A 20827-nucleotide genomic window follows, 5' to 3' on the forward strand; every position below is an offset into this window, starting at 1 on the left:
GTTTCGTCAGCCGCAGCTGCCAATGGAATCGTGAGGCCGGATGATAAAACCTCACCACGGGCGAGAAGAGTTAAAAACTCACAACAACGGCCAAGTTGAGAAAAAGACGGCACGGTGATACACGTCCACATTCTGTACACCGCTTAGCACCGCGTCGACTGCGTTCGAAACAAAATCGCGAGGAAACCCCACATCGCCGTCTTTTTGGGATTGAGATTCCGTCGGTGAGACAAGCTGCGAGTTCTTTACTTGGTTTCTCTGCTATCGGAGCTTGGCGAGGACAGACTTGGGTCTGACGCTTTAAACTGAACAGATTTCACTCTTTGGGGGGGGGGGGAGTGTCCTTTTGTGTACAACCATGTTGCTATGTTGAGTTGTTTCCCACTGTTCCGACACATTACGCGTCTTTAAAATGCAACTTTACACGTAAACTGAACAGGGTTGATTGGTTGTTTATTTGTTTGTTTATTTTCGTTTGGGCCTTAATTAGTTAAGCTGACCAAACAGGCTGCTGAGTCGTGTCCCAAAAGCCTTTATTGCACAGCATGAAAAAAGAAAAAATCCCTATTAATCACTGTGTATATTAGTAATGTTATTTAGGTCCTGTGTTTAAAGTTGTGCGCTATTAGGAATTTATTGCAATTATGATGGCCAGTGCCTTTGAAATCCAGCACTGGATTGAGGCATATTTCTCTCGTTTTATGTAATCCTCACTCACCCGGTTCTCAGCTTCACCCTACTCACAGGGGTCGGGGGGGGTCCGCACCTGTAAGCTGCGCCAGAACCTTTGAGGCCGTACCGTATGCATAGCGTTAAATTCAACTATCAGCATGATTCGGATGTTGACCAAGAAGGCTGCGAATCAGTGTTTTTGTATGGTAACATGGTCGAAGCATGGCAGTTTGGGCACACTGGCGGACGCCTACCTGCGCTATTGAGTTTGCTACTCTCTCTTTCTCTCTTGCGCTCTCTCTCTTTCTCTCTCTCACACACAGAAGCATTCAGTGGCCTTTTTACAACCGCTGCAAGAGGGTTATTTATTTTTTATCACAGACTATTGATGGTTATTATAACCAGCAAACACAGAGGTACATAGCAACTGTGTTCAGTTATTCCAAACAATACAATCCTTCTTCAAGTGTCCTTATGATGTCAGTGGGCCGTATCACTTGTTCTGCTCGTGTTTTGTTCTGTCTTCTGTCATCCTCTCTTTTTTTTCAACATTTCGGGGGATCAAAGCATCAGCTGTTCCCCAGCTTACATCCTGTGGTGCGTTCTGCTTATTGTAGCTGTGGGTGAAACAACTTGGCCTGAATTACAGTGAAGAAAATAAGTATTTGAACACCCTGCTATATTGCAAGTTCTCCCACTTAGAAATCATGGAGGGGTCTGAAATTGTCATCGTAGGTGCATGTCCACGGTGAGAGAGATCATCTGAAAAGAAAAATCCAGAAATCACAATGTATATTTTTTTAACGATGTATTTGTGTGATACAGCTGCAAATAAGTATTTGAACATCTGTCTATCAGCTACAATTCTGACCCTCAAAGACCTGTTAGTCCGCCTTTAAAAGTCCACCTCCACTCCATGTATTATCCTGAATCAGATGCACGTGTGTGAGGTTGTTAGCTGCATAAAGACACCTGTCCACTCCATCCAATCAGAAAGACTCAAACTTGTAACATGGCCAAGAACAAAAAGCTGTCCGAAGACACCAGAGACAAAATTGTACGAGTCCACACAACTGGAAAGTGCTACGGAGAAATTGCCAAGCAGCTTGGTGAAAAATGGTCCACTGTCGGAGCAATCATTACGAAATGGAAGAAGCTAACCATGACAGTCAATATCAATTGGAGTGGAACCCCATGCAAGATATCACCTCGTGTGGTCTCAATGATCCTAAGAAAGGTGAGGAATCAGCCCAGGACTGCACGACAGGGCTTGGTCAATGACCTGAAAAGAGCCTGGACCGCCGTTTCCAAGGCAACTGTTGGTAATCCAACATAAGACGTCATGGTTTGAAATCATGCATGGCACGGAAGGTTCCCCTGCTTAAACCTGCACATGTCAAGGCCCGTCTTCTGTTTGCCAATGACCATTTGGATGATACAGAGGAGTCATGGGAGAAAGTTTTGTGGTCAGATGAGACCAGAATGGAACTTTTTGGTCATAATTCCACTCACCGATTTTGGAGGAAGACGAATGATGAGTTCCATCCCAAGAACACCATCCCTACTGTGAAGCATGGGGGTGGTAACATCATCCTTTGGGGGTGTTTTTCTGCACATGGGACAGGACGACTGCACAGTATTAAGGAGAGGATGACCGCGGCCATGTATTGTGAGATTTTGGGGAACAACCTCTTTCCCTCAGTCAGAGCATTGAAGATGGATCGTGGCTGGGTCTTTCAACATGACAATGACCCGAATCACACAGCCAGGAAAACCAAGGAGTGGCTCCTTAAAAAGCATATCAAGGTTCTGGGGTGGCTTAGGCAGTCTCCAGACCTAAACCCAATAGAAAACTTTGGAGGGACCTGAAACTCCGTGTTTCTCAGTGACAGCCCAGAAACCTGTCTGATGCAGAGAAGATCTGTGTGGAGGAGTGGGCCAAAATCCCTCCTGCAGTGTGTGCAAACCTGGTGAACAACTACAGGAAACGTTTGACCTCTGTAATTGCAAACAAAGCCAACTGTACCAAATATCAACATTGGTTTTCTCAGGTGTTTAAATACTTATTTGCAGCTGCATCACATAAATAAATCATTTTTTAAAAATCATACATTGTGATTTCTGTATTTTTGATTTTAGTTGATCTCTCTCTCAGTGGACATGCACCTACGATGAAAATTTCAGACCCCTCCCTGATTTCTAAGTGGGAGAACTTGCAATATAGCGGGGTGTTCAAATACTTATTTCCTTCACTGTGCGGTGATGACATATCTGTTTGTCTGTAACTTATCTGTTGAAGAAAAAAAAAATATGGCAGCCTGTATGCAGCGCATGAATTGTAAGACCATGACAATGAAATTCTGTCTCATCTGGTCCCCTTGCAAACTTTAAAGAAAGCCCGTTGGACATTCCTGCGCGCACAAGACTGAGTTGCAAAAGACGCAGCCGCTAAATGTTTCTGTGATTGCACACCCGCAGATAACCTTCCCTCTTTTTGAGTGCCTGCGATTGGCGTTTAGCTGCTAGGAGTCACTCATACGGTCCTGCCTGTTGGACCTTATCTTTCCCCTCCTGGACCATCAGATCTGTGAAGAGAAGGAATTCTGGGTTTGTTTGGAGTCTCGGTGTAGAAACAAAGCAGGGAAGAAATGAAAAGTGCCAGTCCAGTTTGCTGCTTTTAGTTCACTTGATTGGGAATGGGGCAGTTCACTTGCTCGACGGTGTATCACAATGCAATGAAGCGCAGAGGACTATCGAAGACATAAAAGCAGCCTACGCTGTGAGAAGAGTCAGATTTTAAAAGCTATTTTTGTATCGGAGTCGTCAGTTATCAAGTGTGTGACTATGTTTTGTGTTCAAGTAGTTAAGTCAAGAATGAAGCTCGCTAAACTGTTAGTGTGGGTATGTGTTTCTATTTTGACCTGATTCTGCGACCATGATCTCACAAATTACATAACATATTACAACAAAATTGGGGAAAATTAAAATGTGTAAAAAAAAAAAAAAATTGTTTAAATGTGTATTAATATGAAGTCAATTGATTGCAATTGATAAACCAATATTTTATTAAAATAGTTATATTATTTAATGAAAATAAAAACCAAAAGTAATAAATGAAAATATTTATTTTAATTTGTCATTTTTTTAGGGGGGTGACTATAACAATGCAAATAAATATTACAGTTTTGTTAACGCTTGGTGGCACAGATTCGAGAACAGAGCAGGACGTATGTGGCCCATGAGCCATAATTTGAACACCCTTCATTTAGAGGCTTGCTCATCTCCAGTTTGGCTCTCCGTTATGTAATACAAAAAGTGTACAGTATATTTGCACATACGGGGATGTGGGATTTGAACCCGGGTCGTCAAAACTGTAAGGTAGATGTGCTAACCACTTAACCACCATGCTAAGTAGGGGGGAGGGGTTGCTTTTTTAAGGTTGCAACTGCCTTCGTTTTGAATAATTTCATTTTTGTTTGGATTTATGTGGTGATTGTACATTTCCTTTTTCAAATATGTTTTCTCTGAAATGGCCTGACGGTATGTATGAATACAGTATATATTTATGCAAATTTACGCATTCTGTCACGTTTTGAATTTTGTGTTTCAATAAAGGTTTTTTGCTCCTCACACACGCTTTTTGATCCACATGAATCGGCGGAACTAGACCAATTGCTATTGGGATTATTTCTAAAATAATTGATAACAATTCTAACCCTAATTAAACTTGTTTTTTTTTAATTATTTTTCCTTATCTTTCTTGACAAGTTTAAACATTTTAAGTGCGCGTGCTGGTTTTTCCTGTGTGCACTGCGTTTGCTCGGTGACCAGTGCAGAATGTACCTCGAAGTCATCTGGCATCGGCTCCAGAAGACGGAGGGCTAGACCTGCTCAGTGGGATTTATTGTCTTAATCATACTTCTTGGAATACCACCAGAGGGCATCGCTGAACCTTTTTTTTTTCCTTCCACCCCCCCCCCCTTTTTTTTTTTTTTAAACCAGACTGACGGAAGCCGTCTGCAGGGGCATAGGTGCATACAAAACTGCATTAATAAATCATTCGTCGGAGTGAGAATATTATCTTCTCAACCAATATAGTGTGCGTCAATTGATGAAGTACTCATCTGTCAATTGAACAAATCAGGTAATTCATCTAAATTTGGGTGTGTTTATCCGACGTCGGCCTCTGCTGTAACGCTAACGTGACCTTTGTATTCATCGATCGTAAGGAATGAGTGCTCCTCACAAAGAAAGGAAAAAAAAACCACACACACTTACAGCTTACTGCTCACATGTTGTGCTGCTCCAGCGTAATGGGTTTTCTTTGGCTAAGCAGACAGCATGATTGATCACGGAGAGGCGGGGAGGAAGGGTCCGGGCTCTGCAGGGTCACCACAAGGACGGGAGTTCACGCACGCATTCTCTATCAAAAAAAAAAAAGCACAGGCTCACCTATAGAGCTCGTGCAGCTACGTCATCAAATCACATCACTGCCTGGAAGTGCCGGTCTAACAAAGCATTGTTCAGTGCTAAGTCGGCTGGAAACGACGCAAAAATATGTCTCCCAGAGTTTTGTCCGATACCGTTAAACATTTAGAAGGTGATAATAAACAAAGGTAGGTGGAAAAATGAGAGACACAATGCATAGAACCCATATTTAATGCCGAAGTCGATGTTTTCGCCAATAAGAAAGTGGACTATTAACCCGCTTTCTACACACGTATCTGGTGAGTAAGTCGTCGAGATTTCCACAGAAGAGTTTGAAAGCGTAGAAAAGTCTGGACGCATACAAATACTTTGTTGCTGGATCGGTTTTCAATCAAGAATAAATCCCACATAGTCATAGAGCCACTCAGATTTTTTCAATACAAATACCAATATTGAAATAAACATACATATACACAAACTTGCCTTCATTAACTATGATTGGGGAAAAAAAAGACAGCGAGTCGGCTCCTCCGTACAAGAAGCATGTTGCGGCCACATGTTCAACTTTAATAAACTTCTCCGTGACAGATGTTTTCTTTTTAAATATGCATTGTTCTCAAATGAGTCCAATGCGTATTTAAAAAAAGAAAATAAACCGCTCGGATAGGCTTTGGCCCCTGTACACAGAAGCGTGTTGCGGACACACGTTAACCTACAGATACCTCCATATGACTGACGTTTTTTTTTTTTTTTCTTTTTTTTAAATACACATTGGACTCATTTGAGAACGATGCATATTAGGAAGAAAAAAAAGGTCTGTTGGGGAGAGGTTTATCGAAGTTTAATGTGGTCTCAACGTGCGTCATGTACGGAGTCTTTTTTGCATTGAGAACGCATTGTTCTCAAATGAGCCAATTTGGCATTTTAATACTTTTTGGTAATTTGAGATTGAGAAGAATAATTCCGATCTGAAATGAAGTGATCGCTACACAGGCTTGTGTGTATTTTGGTTGGGCATCATCCATCATGTTTAATTGCCAAAATCAATCCATATTTAATGGTCAGCTGGTATTCCATAGAATGATCTCTTTGAAGATCTATCTCGCCTGTTGTGACAACCAACAGCACAAGTCTCAGGCATTGTGAATTTTCTGTTCCGGTTCAACGTGCCCCACAATGTCGAGCAGCTCTTTTTGACCGGCAATATGGCGGCGTGAGAATGGTGACGTCACGTGAACGAGCTCTATTGCCCAAACATACATGATCTGGATTCTCTGGCATGTGCTTAAAGGTTAAGTGTCATGAAATGCATGATTTTTAGCATGTTATTATTGAAAAAACGGCAGCCGGTATGGACCCATCCGTTTTTTCACCACAAAACATAATTTTGACATTTATGGCTTTTTATAACTCCTGCCGTGAAAAGGGGGAGGGATTTGTTTTCAACAAGAAGCAGGAAGTGACGTACAAGACAGGACCGGCCTCATGTGGACTCGTTTGTTTCTATTAGTTTTACCTGCGGGAAGGTAGCTCGTTGTTCCTTCTTGTTAGCCAAAATGCCGGCTCGTTGGATTGCTGGATATTGCTTGAACACTTGGGAGGATGGATTTACCCTTCATGAGTTTCCAAGAGACCCAGTTCGTCGTGAAAAATGGATTGCACAAGTGCGAAGGATGAGAGCTTCATGGGTTCCAAATGAGAGGTAAGTGTGGAAACAGCTACTAAAAAAAAATAATAGTTTGGGGGGGACCACGTAATCCGTCGGTCGTAATGTAACAAAATATCCGCGTATGTATGACAGCGGTGCTAAATGTGTCGATGTGCGCGTCGGACGGCTTCCGTGTCGGGCTCACCGGCGATGGCTTCTGCGTCGTGCCTCGCGGACAAGCACGGCTTCGGCCGAGCTGGCTCATACATACTGTCTGGGAGTCTGTTGTTAGTTAGAAGTGAGCCGCATATCATCTAAATATGGCTAGAAACAATAGGGTAATATTGCCCCGGTAACTTAACTCGGCTGTGAGATGTTCTCTCCTTTGAAAAGAGCTTCCGTGTCAGAAGGGACGTGTTCGTCTCCCCCAGTAGTGGCCACAGCGTGTTTTCAATGGCGAATGTCCCAGTGTGATGTCACAGACAGAAGATGCAGCCAATATGGCGACCACTTGGATGTCGAATGACACTTCCGCAACTTGGCGCATGGATGACGCGCTCTCCGCTCACATTTATTTTTTCCTATAGACATTGAAGTGAATAATGTTATTTGTATTTTTCATTTCAATATCTATTTTAGAATGTTTATGGGGATGACACTTGACTTTTAAAGAGGCAAAATGTGAAGCCAGCAAACCTCCAACCCGTACAACTAACGAGGATAAATCTTTCTGTGAATTGCCAGTATTGCGTGTAATTTCCATATAAATTAACTTCATTAAATGTAGAGTACTTTCTTATTTAACAAAGCTCATTTTAAATTCTGTATTTAATAGGACGTGTAATCCCAGACTCACAGACAAATAGCCACCAATTAGTTGGGACAGGGGCGGCACGGTGGGGAAGCCAGTAAAGCGTTGGCCTCACAGTTCGGAGGATCCGGGTTCAATCCCGGCTCCCACCTGTGTGGAGTTTGCATGTTCTCCCCGTGCCTGTGTGGGTTTCCTCCGGGTACTCGGGTTTCCTCCCACATCCCAAAAACATGCAAGATTAATTGGACACTCTAAATTAACCCCAAGGTGTGATTGTGAGTGCGACCCCTGTGAGGATAAGCGGCAAAGACAATGGATGGATAGTTGGGATGGAGCTTTTTTGTCTGTGCCTGCAGCGTGTTTGCACGCATGCACGAGGGTGCGTGTAATCTTTTGTAAATATTGTCGTCCTCCGGCATTGTTTTCATTGATCGTCTCAGATGAGCAAATTGGGCAGCAGCTGCTCTCCGACACAGTTTTTTATTTTCGTTCCGTGCAGTCCGTGTATGAAACACGGGAAAAAATGTAAGCCGTTTGTGACCTCGCGGTTATCGGTGAGCCAGGGGAACAGAGGGGTGTGTTTGAGGTGAGCGGTGGAGCAGGTGTACGACGGCGGAGGACAGCTGAGAACGGGTGGAAACATCTGGAGGCGTTGGAAAGACGGGACGAGAAAGGAGACGGCGGCGAGGACGTGCTCGAGGGAGCCGGAGGAAGGAAAACTGATTTGATTATTTTGGAATTGACGGAAATTCTGAAATAGATGGGAGAGTGCGTGTGTGTGTGTGTGTGTGTGTGTGTGGCAACAATATACGTGTGCGCGTGAGTACATTTACAGCAATATATACTTTCCATCCATCCATTTTCATTGCCAGTTATCCTCACGAGGGTCGGGGGTGGAGTGCTGGAGCCTATTCCAGCTGTCAAACGGGCAGGAGGGGGCGGGGTACACCCTGAACTGGTCGCCAGCCAATCGCATGGCACATCGAAACAAACAGCCGCACTCACAATCACACCTTGGGGCAATTTAGAGCGTCCAATTCATGTTTCATGTTTTTGGAATGTGGGAGGAAACCACTGCGCCCAGAGAAAACGTGGAGAACATGCAAACTCCACACAGGCGGGGCCGGGATCGAACCTGGGTCCTCAGAAATGTGAGGCCAACGCTTTCCCAGCTGATCCACCATCAGTACCATACAGTACACTTGTCACCCATCTGGCTGGAACACAGAGCGTAACAAACTTTGAAGTATGTAATGAATTAATATGTGTTTAGCGATATAAATATAAAAGAAAGCACGTCTACACAGGATGCTGTCCGAATTCAGGGCGTACCCTGCCTCTCACCCAAAGACAGCTGGGAAAGCCTCGTGAGGATAAGCAATTTGGATAATGGATGGATGGATAAATGTTGGCAAAATAATAATAATATGAAAATAAAAAATACAAAATAACTTCCCTTTTTACTGAATTAAATTCAACCGAGTTTGAAAAGATTTTCCAAATCAAAATAATCACTTCACTTCAATCATAATCACATGATTTATATAACATCTGAATTTGATCGGACTTGGGGTTTGTGAATATTTGCGACATAAAAGTATACATTGAGGGCGGCATGGTGGCATGCATGGTGGGATGGAGGCTTTCCCAGCTGTCTTTGGGTGCTAAACATATATTAAATCATTTCATAGTTCAAAATTTGTTACGCTTTGTGTTCCAGCCAGATGGGTGACAAGTGTACTGTATGGTATCGTCTTTGACGGTATTATGGATGAAATCAAGAATTTCTCGCAAATCTACATTGAGAAACTTTCTTCTTTAACTGTTGGACTCTTTTCTCGCGCCGTTGCTCACAAAGCGGCGAGCCTCGTTTTATCTTTTCTCACAAACAACTGAGCATTTCGGAGAAACTCAATTTACTGTATACTCGCTTATTTTCCAATAAACCGGTTCACCTGTACAATGTTCCAAATAAGTGTTTTGGGAGCGTCCCTCAGTTTTCCCAGTCTTCTGTTGCCCCTCTTATGAAACATATTGCAGGCATCAAATCCTACATGAATATGAATCAGAATGGGGGGGGGAAAAAGTACATCTGTTCAAGCATTACTGTAAATATTTTTACTTTGTCGTGTATCTAATTGAATATAGCTTGAAAAGGATTTCCAGATCATTGTGTGTGTGTGTGTGTATATATATATATATATATATATATATATAAATATATATATATATATATATTCATTTACCAGTAGTGACACACTTAAGATGGTGGACATAAAGTTAGGTTTCCATTTACCGGTCGTGACACACAAGATGGCGGACAAGGGAATCCTGGGACTGTGGTGACGTCATCGGAAATTTTGATATTGATATATTTTGTTTTTCTTTATATTTTACACAACGTTCCAACTACATTGGAATTATACCAGTACAGTGAGTATCAGTACCTTGTTATGGTAATCTGGCTTTTAATATGAAAAAAATACACACTCAAGTTTTATTCAGTTGTCAAATTACTTTGGGTACAATATCATAAGCGGGTGGGGGGTACAATATCATAAGCGGGTGGGGGGGAGGTACCCAGTTAGATTCATGTCGTCTTCTGAGACATTTCATTACGATCACAAATATTATGAGCACCATCTGTTGTTGCATCATCACACCACGACACACACACAAACACCAGCAAAAGTGGCGTCGTAAGTGTAAATCCGCACAAATTTGACAGAGTTGACCTTTGCGGGGGGGGGGGGGGGGTGGACCGCCGTTGCCCTTTTGTACATTTGTGGACTTGGCTTATTGCGTTGCACACTTTTAATTCAGCTGGGTCAAGTCATGCCCAAGAAAATGAAAGCAATTTCCTGACTAATAAAACCAGAACGCATTTGAATACCCCCCCCCCATTAATAACTTTGCACTGACATGCGATGGTGAAATATTAATTATAATCATTTTTTTTAAAAAAAAGGATAAAACACTGGCATTGCTCCTCTCACAATCTTCGCAGATTCTTTATCCTCTGGTGCTTCAATGAAAGGGTGGGACGGTGGCCTCAGCTGGAAAGCGTTGGTCTCACAATTCTGAGGTCCCGGGTTCAATCCCGGATCCGCCTGTGTGGAGTTTGCATGTTCTCTCAGCTGGGATAGGCTCCAGCACTCCTGTGAACCTAGTGAGGATAAGCGGCTAAGAAAATGGATGGATGGATGTTTCAATAAATTGTCTCTGAGATGCGCTGGTCAAAATATGTTGTTATATATGCGTGTGTGTTTTTTTATTCTTTATTTTCCTTTCATACTTTTAGGTTATCATGATGCGGGTCTTTTGTGATGCGGTTTCCTTTCATACTTTTGAGTTATTATGATTCAGATCGTTTGGGATGCGGAATTCTGGAGTATTCCAAGGAGTGCCTTATATAAGGACGAGAACGACCTTCAACGGGGTTTCTTCATACCGCACGGCTGCTCGGGACAAGTTACAGCCGTAGGACCGAAACTCATTTCGGCCGCTTGTTCTTTCGGTCACGACCCACAGCTCATGCCCATAAGTGAGGGTAGGAACGTAGATCGACTGGTAAATTTAGAGCTTCGCCGTTCGACTAAGCTCCCTCTTTACCACAACGGACCGATACAAAGTCCGCATCACCTCAGACGCTGCACCGACCCGTCTGTCGATCTCCCGCTCCATTCTTCCCTCACTCGTGAACAAGACCCCAAGATACTTGAACTCCTCCACTTGGGGAAGGATCTCATCCCCGACCCGGAGAGGGCACGCCACCCTTTTCCGACTGAGGACCATAGTCTCAGATTTGGAGGTGCTAATTCTCATCCCAGTCGCTTCACACGCAGGTGCGAATCGCTCGAGTGAGCGCTTAATCCACAATAATCTTAATACTATATCATGATACTATTGTTTATACAGTGTTTTGTGTTTGTAGAAATGAATCTTGTCCAGTCGATCCGCCTTAAAATGTCTTCAAAGGAAAATTTTCACCTCACTGTTGTTGTCCACGAGGTGCGGTCGAGGGTAGCACTGAATTGCACGTGTGGGTGTTCGTGCGAGTGCATTAGCTGTTCCAGTATCCTCCTGAAACCTCATCTCTACCTGTTAAGAATTTTAAGCAGCCTTCCTGTTCTTCTCACCCTCCCACACCTCACTCTGCAATCTCCAAAAACCTCGCAGGACGACTATCAATAATGAATCCCGGGTAACTAAATGAGGCTGTTGTTCTTCAGTTCAGAAAGGGAAAACCTGAATCCAACCTGCTAATAAGGGTACATTGTAAATTCTAGACGAGGAAAAACCTAGCGCAGTTGTTAGCATTGGAAGTTGTTGCTCAAAGGGGTATGCGCTCAATTGAAACCAGGTCCTTCAGTCGTCCTGGGTCTGATGGTGTTTAAAATCAATAGGGTTCTTCCTTTGCGACAAGAAAAATAATCTTTGAGGGATTCAGAAAGATCAGTCCTGTTCAATGGAATGCCGCATGATTAAATGTTATCGAATTATCAATTTCTATGCCACTGATCCTATGAGCCTGTCTCAGCTGACTTCGGACAAAAGGAAACATAGTCTGCTATATGTGTCAAGTCAACCACACAGTACATGTGATGAGATAGCTTGTCGAACTCATTCACGCTTGCATTTTACACCGCAATTGAAGAAGAACAGAGTCCACGGTGCCGGAGAGTGAACCACTACACCATCAATGGCCGATTAAAGTCTTGACTCAGCAGTTTTTAGGGCACAAATATCATACATAGCATCAGTGTGCACCCCCTTCATGTGTGATGTGCCCCTTTCCTCGGGCGCAACACCCTTATTCAGGACAGGTACATTTTGATTAGAACCCTGCCCTCACCCACCACCACCCTCACCCTGTTGACAAATGGTTTTCAGGCAGTAAAAAGTGCTCTAAATAGCGCCCGCTAAGTACTGCGTCCCCCACTCATAAAGTGGTTCCGCCGCCGTTGTACGGCATGAACCGTGCACTTTCTCACTGAGACTCCGTCCAGGCAGCTCAAAATACAGCCCTTCGAACTGCCACGGGCTGCCACAAGATGGCTTCCATCGATCGCCTACACGCCGAGTCGGAACTCCTTCCGGTATCCGACACGCGCTTCACCGCTACCTCGCCGGACGTCCTAATCACGAGATGACAAGGCAAGAAGCGAGCCCCAGAGCGCTGCGAAAAAAAACGTCCGAGATATCGAGCTATCGATCGAGCAGTACATTCATCGGCCGTTCGTCGATGCTGTCATGACCCATCGGAACGGAGGTAGGATCCAAATGCAGGAGTACACGGGAGACACAGAGGTAATTCGGGAAAAATGTTTATTGTTCCACAGTCGGGGATCGGGCAGGCAGTCAGGTGCAGCAGTGGTAGTCGGGACGTCGGGCGTAGAGAGCAAGTCAGCAGGCAGGCAGGAGTCGGTACACGGGAGATCGATCAAAGCAGGCAGGAGAATGAAAGGAGTCAGGCTTACGGGGTTGGTCGGAGGACAGGCGGAGGTCGGTGCACATGGGAATACGATCAGAGATACAGGAGTGCTGGAACGGGGCATGAACCGCAACAATCTGGCGCCGGACCAGTCGTCCCCACGGTCCTATATACACCGGGGCCAATCAGGCAGCATGAGGCACAGGTGTGTGCTTCCCAATCAGCGCGGCAACCCGCACAGCCAGGGCTAGACCGGCAGGACCATGACAGATGCAGAGGACTACGGGCGCGGTCTCTCGCCGATCCATCGAACTGCCGGCTATGAAGCAAACATCGTGTTGGGCAGCGACCCGCTTCCGACAGCCGAATCCGAAAGACAACTCCCGCGGCCTGTGAGATCGACGCTATCGCAACTCCGTTCGGGGTGGTGTCACAAACTCAGCAACTATCAGCATCGACTCGATGAGAACATCGTCGATAAATGCCCATTATGTGACGTCGCCGCCCCCCCCACCCCCCACGATAGGGATGTCCTCAAAGACCGACCACGATGACGGTGGAACACCTGTGGAGCGCCCCGGCTGATGTGGCTCATTTTCTGGACCTTTGATACGGAATAACGACTGTCGTTCTTGGCTACAACATAAAAACAAGTGCACTGGCACTTTTTCGGATGAAAATATAACTTTTTTTCCCCAAAACGCCGGTGTTAAATTCTCCAAATCTTTCATGTGTAAATTTGCCTTCCAAGAACAGTCATGTCACGCTCTAATCTCCTCTCCTTCTCCCGGGCAGGCCTTTTCATTTCGCCTGATGAATTAAGCCTAACCCACAAGGCTAATTGCTTTAAACCTCCAACCGCAACCCCCGTTTCAACGTTTCCTTATTCTCGGTAGTCTTAACGCATTCTTCATCGCACAACTTTCTCAAGCCAAAAGTTCGGCCTCGGTTTCGTTCCTTTTATTATTACGAAGCTTCTTCGCGCTTCTTTTTGTTCTTTTGCTTTCTTCTTTTTCTTTCCGGAGCACATAGCGGTGTTCCGGGCTCACCCTCTCTCCAGGAAATAGACGGCATTTATCATTATCTGTGATCTCGTCCTTTACTTACTCCAAACCAAACGCCACTATCTCATCATCTTGTCTCTCTCACCCTCCTCTTCACTTCCTCTTTCCTTCACACCGTCACTGGCACAACAGGATACGTCGACGGTGTGCGCGTGCATGCCGCGTGTGTCTATCCGGCGATCCGTGCTCTTGCCTGCCTGGTATCGCCATGGCGACGGGTTCTGCCGCTTGTCTGTCCCCCGCCTAGTCTATCTTGGCAGCAGTCGGGCCGCCGTGTCGACGCGTCCCAATTTATAGGCCACCTGGCAAAGACGTCAGCGCTCCGCGCTGGACCCGCCAGCTCGCATATGGAGCCCGCATATGGCCCTCATCTTTAAGAGATGGCTCGCCCGGAGGAGCCACAGTTTCTCTAGTCACGCACGCAAAGCCAGTTCGCAGAAGACAGACCTTGTTGAATGATGTTTCGGGTAAAGGGTCTTTGTTGATTGCAATGGATTCCGATTAAAGAACGCACGCGTCTTTGTGTACCACATGACAAACCGAGACGAAATACACCAGGCAAGTTAGTCGTGGTGAGCAGTATTCTGACTTGTTTCCTTGATGAAACTGTATTTGTCAGTGTGCAAAACAAGATTTTTTTTGCCACAAAAGTACTGAGGTGAAATTCACCTGACAGAAATTCCTCAACACGTCCAACACATTTATTGTTTTTGGCAAGACAGTGAATCAGCGATTCACTATCAGGCTACTGTGAGAGATCACCAGATGTGCTGCAGGAAGACTTTCCTCTTTCACGTTATTTCAAATTATTCTTCTTCCATTTTCTGAGCCGCTTATCCTCACAAGGGTCACGGGAAGTGCTGGAGCCTATTCCAGCTATAGAAATTTAGTCTCCAATTATCCATCCATCCATCCATCCATTTTCTTAGCTGCTTATCGTCACAAGGGTCGCGGGGGAGTGCCGGAGCCTATCCCGTCTATCATCGCGAAGGAGGCAGGGTACACCCTGAACTGGTTGCCACCCAATCGCAGGGCACATGAAGACACACAGCTGTCCTCACAATCACACCTCGGGGCAATTTAGAGTCTCTAGTTATCCATTTATCCATCTATTTTCTTAGCCACTAGAATTCTGACAGTTTTGTAGAATTAATTGTTCATTAATCCATCCATTTCATTTGCCACTTATACTCACAAGGGGCACGGGGAGTGCTGGAGCCTATTCCAGCTATCATAGAGAAGGAGGGAGGGTGAACCCTGAACTGGTAGCCATTCGCAAGGCACATGGAGACAGACAACAGTCGCACTCACAATCACACCTACGGGCAATTTCACGTCTCCAATTATCCATCCATCCATCCATTTTCTTAGCCGCTTATCCTCAAAAGGGTTGCGGGGAGTGCTGGAGCCTATCCCAGCTGTCAACGGGCAGGAGGCGGGCGGGGTACACCCTGAACTGGTTGCCACCCAATCGCAGGGCACATCGAGACAAACAGTTCTGACGTCCCGGGTGCAATCCCAGACCAGCCTGTGTTGAGTTTGCATGTTCTCCCTGTGCCTCTGTGGGTTTTGTCTGGGTACTCCAGTTTCCTCCCACATCCCAAAAACATGCAACATTAATTGGACACTCTAAAATTGCCCCTAAGTGTGACTGTGAGTGCATCTGTCTCTATGTGCCCTGCTATTGGCTGGCAACCAGTTCAGGGTGTACCCCGCCTCCTGCCCGTTGAAGGCTGGGATAGACTCCGGCACTCCCCGCGACCCCCATGAGGATAAGCGGCAAAGATAATGGATGGATGGATGGATGGATACATTGGATGGAAGAAGACACAATTACAATAACCTGTTCTCCACCTGTTGCCACTCACACAACAGAATAAGTTAGGATTTCTGGCAAGTATGTCATCTTTGAGACATATTTATCAGTATTTTAGTAACTTTATTTTTTAGGACATTTTTTTTTTGTCTGTTGGTGTGACATGAGATTCCCCCCGATTTAAAATAGGTGTCTTGGTGCAACAAAGGTGAAGAAACACTGCACGAATGCAACAGGCAGAAGTATAAAACCACACACCTCTTTCGCACAGTCAATAATTGATTTATTGGGGCCTAAAGCGATTGATAAAACAAAATTATTGACATGCAGAACTCACAGAAATGAAAAATGATAGATAGATAGATAGATAGATAGATAGATAGATAGATAGATAGATAGATAGATAGATAGATAGATAGATAGATAGATAGATAGATAGATAGATAGATAGCGTTAAACAAATGTATTTTCATTTTTATTCAAGGCATTGTTGTTAAACTTCGCTTCCAATACTGTGGCCGCATTCGCCTGCTTTTCTGTCAATCCGAGTTCGGTCCAAAGTGCGTCACTCTTTTCCACTTCTCTGTGGTCGTCGATAAAAGGGAAACGACGACTCCAAGCGAGGCGGGCATTTTGAAAGGTCAAGTGAAGGTCTCCGCCTCGTCACCTTTGGCCGACCCGCTCCAGTCAGTCGCTGCCACTCGTCTCGCGAGTGGCGAGACAGCCAGCCAAAGCCCCCCCCCCCCCCGAGCCCAATAGCTCCCCTACTTTCCCCTTTGCGGTGGTGTCGTCTGTTTGTAGTCCTTTTCCGGGTCGAAGTGCCCGGCCGGAAACGCGGCGCTCTCCCTAAACTGACTTCATTACCCACAACCTCCCGCGACGGCCTCAACTTCCAGAAACTGGCTTCGTTAGGCTCCGCGAGTGTTTCTCATTTAAACAAACAGTGCCGAAGATGGCGGAGAATTAATGGTGTAAAGACGAAATTATCGACGCGGAAGCGAGATCCGTCTCAAAGGTAAGGCTTTACTCTGTGTTAGTTGCCGCTCAGACACAAATTTCACTACACTTTGCTTTCGGTTCGCGATGTGATAAGAGGACGGAAATACGAGCAGTTTATTTGTGTTCCCTGCGGCAGTGCTCACAAATTGATATCAGTGCCTTCTTCTAAATGACACTTAACATTTCATCTCGTCTGCGCGTGCAAAGCGGAGTCTTCGTCGCGGGGTCTGCACAACGAAGCAATCGTTTCTTTGCATCTTTGAACTTCACGCAAACTGGGTAGTTTACACGCGCGCACGCACACGTACACTCGCACGCACGCGCGCGCGTCGTTGGTGACAAGTGTTTCCGCTTAACGTGTCGGCGAAGTTTTATGTTTAAAGCGCAAACACGCACGCGACGAGCGTGAGGCGAGACCGCAAAGGGGTTTTTTTTTTTTTTTTGGCCGCGTTTAACATCGACGATCAGCCGGGAGGGAAAGCTTTGCCGATGTGACGAACGCGCGCACTGCTTTTGCGTTTTGCTGCTGCTGCTGCTGCTGCTGCGAGTGTGCGATCTGCGGACGAGGTGCTGCCTGGCGGTCCGCGAGGGAGCCGGAGTCCCCCAGCGCCGTACTGAGCCACGGAAAAAGTACTCAAAGTACACGTTTTGGCGCCGGATCGCGAATACTGGAGGTGAATGAATGTACCGTGCAGGTTTGTTTGGGTTCGTTATCCCCATTGTGTGATTCGTGCAGCGTGTTATCTGCTCTACCTTCCGGAACGCGTCTGGCTGTGCGGTGTGCAAATCTGCAGGGGGCAGCACAGCAACCGCGCATCGTCACCCAGTGACACCGGAGATACCTTTATTTTTATTTTTTATTTTTTGGATACATCAATCTCTCACTATTGTGTGTATGTCCGTGCGTGCACGAAATGCCCGTTGAGCTCACATGTAATGTCTGCTCCTCACATTGTGCGTAAAACAAACAACAACAACAAAAAAAGGGAATAAAAGGGATGCGTGTAGTCTTGTGTGACATAGTGTACCGGCACTTGTGATCAAAGATAAATTGTTTGAATTGTTTAAAGACTCTTTGTGTTGTTCATTTCAAATGTGCACTTGAATACAAACAGCAAGTTATATTCATAAAAATAAAAAAAGGAGGCTTAATAATGCATGATCGTGAGCTGTAAAAAAGTGAAAAAAGTGTTTGTATGCTAGGCTGTGTGCATATACCATAATATGAGGAAAACATGATGATTGTTGATTGCACCTGTTGGTGGATTTTTGTTGCACTTTGTTTATGATCCACAAAGATTCAGTCTTCATATTATGCAAGGAGATTTTCATGCAAATTCCTCATACTTGTCAACCTTTTGGAGCGCCAACCTGTATAAACTACCAAAAAAAAAAAAAATCCTCATTACATACAATTTATATGTCAAAATAACGGAGGGAAAAAAAACCACAATTTTTCAATTATTTTTATTGTCGATCTCCATAATGATAATATCTGAAGTTAATGTCTGATTCTACAAAGTAGAATGATAAAAAAGATGGCTATTTATCAACCAGGCTACAATACCTCAGATATTTGTGAGAGAGATTCACCAAAGAGAATCAGTGATGGGAAAAGAAAAATGTTTTGAAAGATTACATATCTACTGAATCCCGATGATCAATTCCTGATTTTTAGTGAATAAGGAAGGAGCTGATCTGTATGATAAGGCTAACAATAAGCTATCGATGAACTCACTGACATTAGCTATTGTTCCTATGAAGCCATTCTCAATCTTAGTAAATCTGTAAATCTATCTTGACATACATATGACACCCTTGTGGAGAAAACACAGCATTCGATTATATTATTGTCAGCTGTTATTAAAATCACGACCGTAAGCTAGAATGCTAGCAAGAGAGCTACAATGTCAGCCACAATAATCCCATGTATTTGTAATGAGGCCCAGGCGGCTAACTAGCGAGCATGCACGCTACATTAGCTACGAGCTAAGTCAAATTAATTTGAGGCACACATGATCAAAGTCAAGATAAAAAAATGACACTTATTGTTGCAGTCAAGTAATATCTCGGTATGGCTCCAAGAGCCGGCCAGCAGCTCCTCGGCCGCAGCCTCCATATTTCCCGTGGCTCGGCGGTGCTCGATCCGGGCCAAGGATTTACTGGAAAGTTACCGGAAATGAAAGTATTTTGCTAATCCAAATCAACATTTTCCGCTGTGCTAAACATCATGACGACAAAAATCTTTGATGCAGACTAGACTAGCGCCATTCTGGGCAAAAGCAAACGGAAATTTTTAGAATCCGTATGATTTGTGATCCACGGCCGTGTACGTAAAATTTCACCACAAAATCCGTATGAACTACGGCGAAACCGTACGAGTTGATCGGTAAGATTCCCACATGCAAATGCCCCCATTCATGTTTCTCCTTTGCGATGCAAAGTTGTGGGGCAGGGGTCGGGAACTTTTTCGACTGAGAGAGACATAAAAGCCAAATATTAAAAATGTAAATTCAAAAGAGCCATGCAGTATTTTAAAAACTCAAGTCCAAGTGTATTTGCGCATTTTTGTAAGACCAACACCTTTGGAGTACAATTAAGTCTCTGAATTATTTTAAATAACATTATGATGTTGCTAACCAATGGCGACAAAAGTACTCATAATTAATGATTAATAATTCTGGTGCTTCACATGTCGTTAGGTTGAGACTTCCATCCGTTTATCGTAATTCAATTTGATTTGTTGTCACGATGTTATGATGGTGAACGGTTCTTGCCGACAAAGGCGCGTCTTTTTTTTGCTTGATTATCTTGTTTTTCTGCAAAGTTGGCAGAATGTTTATTGGCAACATCGAGGACGAATGCTTTGGCATGCTTCCCATCTGTGAATGTAGACACACAGCAGAACCCTCTCTCTCCACAACAGCTGTCTGTTCTTGTTGAAAGGTTTGGTACTCCATATTTACGCATCAAAATTATTTCTTTAAGAAGTAATTTATTCAGGTCATTTGTAAAATGGCATAACTAGTTTTTCTGTATTGTTTCTGTATTACTACATTTTCTGTAATGGTGAGTTAAAAATAGCTGAATAAGGTATAAATAACTATCCATCCATTTTCTTTCCCGCTTATCCTCACGAGGGTCGCGGGGAGTGCAAGAGCCTATCCCAGCTGTCAACAGGCAGGAGGGAGGGTACACCCTGAACTAGTTGCCAGCCAATCACAGGGCACATCCAGACAAACAGCCACACACACAATCACACCTCGGGGCAATTTAGAGTGTCCAATTAATGTTGCTTGTTGGGATGTGGGATGAAACCGGAGAGCCCGGAGGAAACCCACGCAGGCACGGGGAGAACATGCAAACTCCACCCAGGCGGGTTCGAACCCGGATCCTCAGAACTGTGTGGCGCAGGCTTTACCAGCTGATTCACCGTGGCACCTATAAATTTCATGTCATTATCCAAGCCCCTTATCCTCACAACGATTCCGGGAAAGCTGGAGGCTATCCCAGCTAGCTTTGGGTGAAAGGCGGAGTACACCCTGAACTGGTCGCCAGTCAGTCGCATGGCAGATATCGACACCATCACTGAGCGGGAATCGATCCCACGCTGCCCGCACCAAAGGCAGGCGTGTGTACCACTATATTATATTACAGTATTTATATTTATTAATATGGTGTTGCAAATCATCTGAGCGATCTGAAATGTGTGAACAAAGTTAATGAAGTTGGTTTCATTCACGCTCCTGCAACTTACACATAAGTAGATCCCATATGTGTACCATTCATAAAAACTGTGAAAATGTCAAAATCATTTTGAATTTACATATCCATACTTGGCACATAGAGACATACAAAAGTCACCCTCACAATCACACCTAGGGGCAATTTAGTGTCCAATTAATGTTACATGTTTTTGGGATGTGTGAGGAAACCGGAGCGCCCAGAGAAAAGC

General features: G+C 44.6%; 2 protein-coding genes and 1 long non-coding RNA gene across 13 annotated transcripts in view; 2 read left to right on the forward strand and 1 right to left on the reverse strand.

Moving 5' to 3' along the window:
* The window catches only part of zgc:113278 (Translocating chain-associated membrane protein 1-like 1-like), a 22574-nt gene extending 18272 nt beyond the window's left edge, over positions 1–4302 (forward strand). Inside the window, exon 11 of the mRNA XM_061843060.1 lies at positions 11–4302. Within this exon, the coding sequence (XP_061699044.1) occupies positions 11–99 (89 nt within the window). The 3' untranslated portion in view covers positions 100–4302. The remainder of the gene's footprint in view (positions 1–10) is intronic.
* On the reverse strand, positions 3118–10780 carry LOC133512966 (uncharacterized). Its single transcript, XR_009798355.1, has 4 exons — positions 10556–10780; positions 6954–7329; positions 4951–5095; positions 3118–3257 (listed from the first exon to the last, which is right to left on the reverse strand). It is a non-coding gene; the product is annotated as an uncharacterized LOC133512966 (long non-coding RNA).
* A 5904-nt stretch (positions 10781–16684) lies between these two features.
* LOC133512970 (nuclear receptor coactivator 3-like) overlaps positions 16685–20827 on the forward strand; it is an 89419-nt gene continuing 85276 nt past the window's right edge. For 5 of the 11 annotated variants that reach the window (XM_061843152.1, XM_061843133.1, XM_061843142.1 and 2 more), the window contains exon 1: positions 16686–16888. The gene's annotated coding sequence lies outside the window, so the exon portion shown is untranslated. Of the gene's footprint in view, positions 16889–17221; positions 17568–20827 lie in introns of those variants that run through there. The other 6 variants (XM_061843105.1, XM_061843182.1, XM_061843206.1 and 3 more) reach the window with 3 other exon arrangements.

The sequence above is a fragment of the Syngnathoides biaculeatus genome, chromosome 2 (assembly GCF_019802595.1).
Source record: "Syngnathoides biaculeatus isolate LvHL_M chromosome 2, ASM1980259v1, whole genome shotgun sequence".
Lineage (NCBI taxonomy): Eukaryota > Metazoa > Chordata > Actinopteri > Syngnathiformes > Syngnathidae > Syngnathoides > Syngnathoides biaculeatus.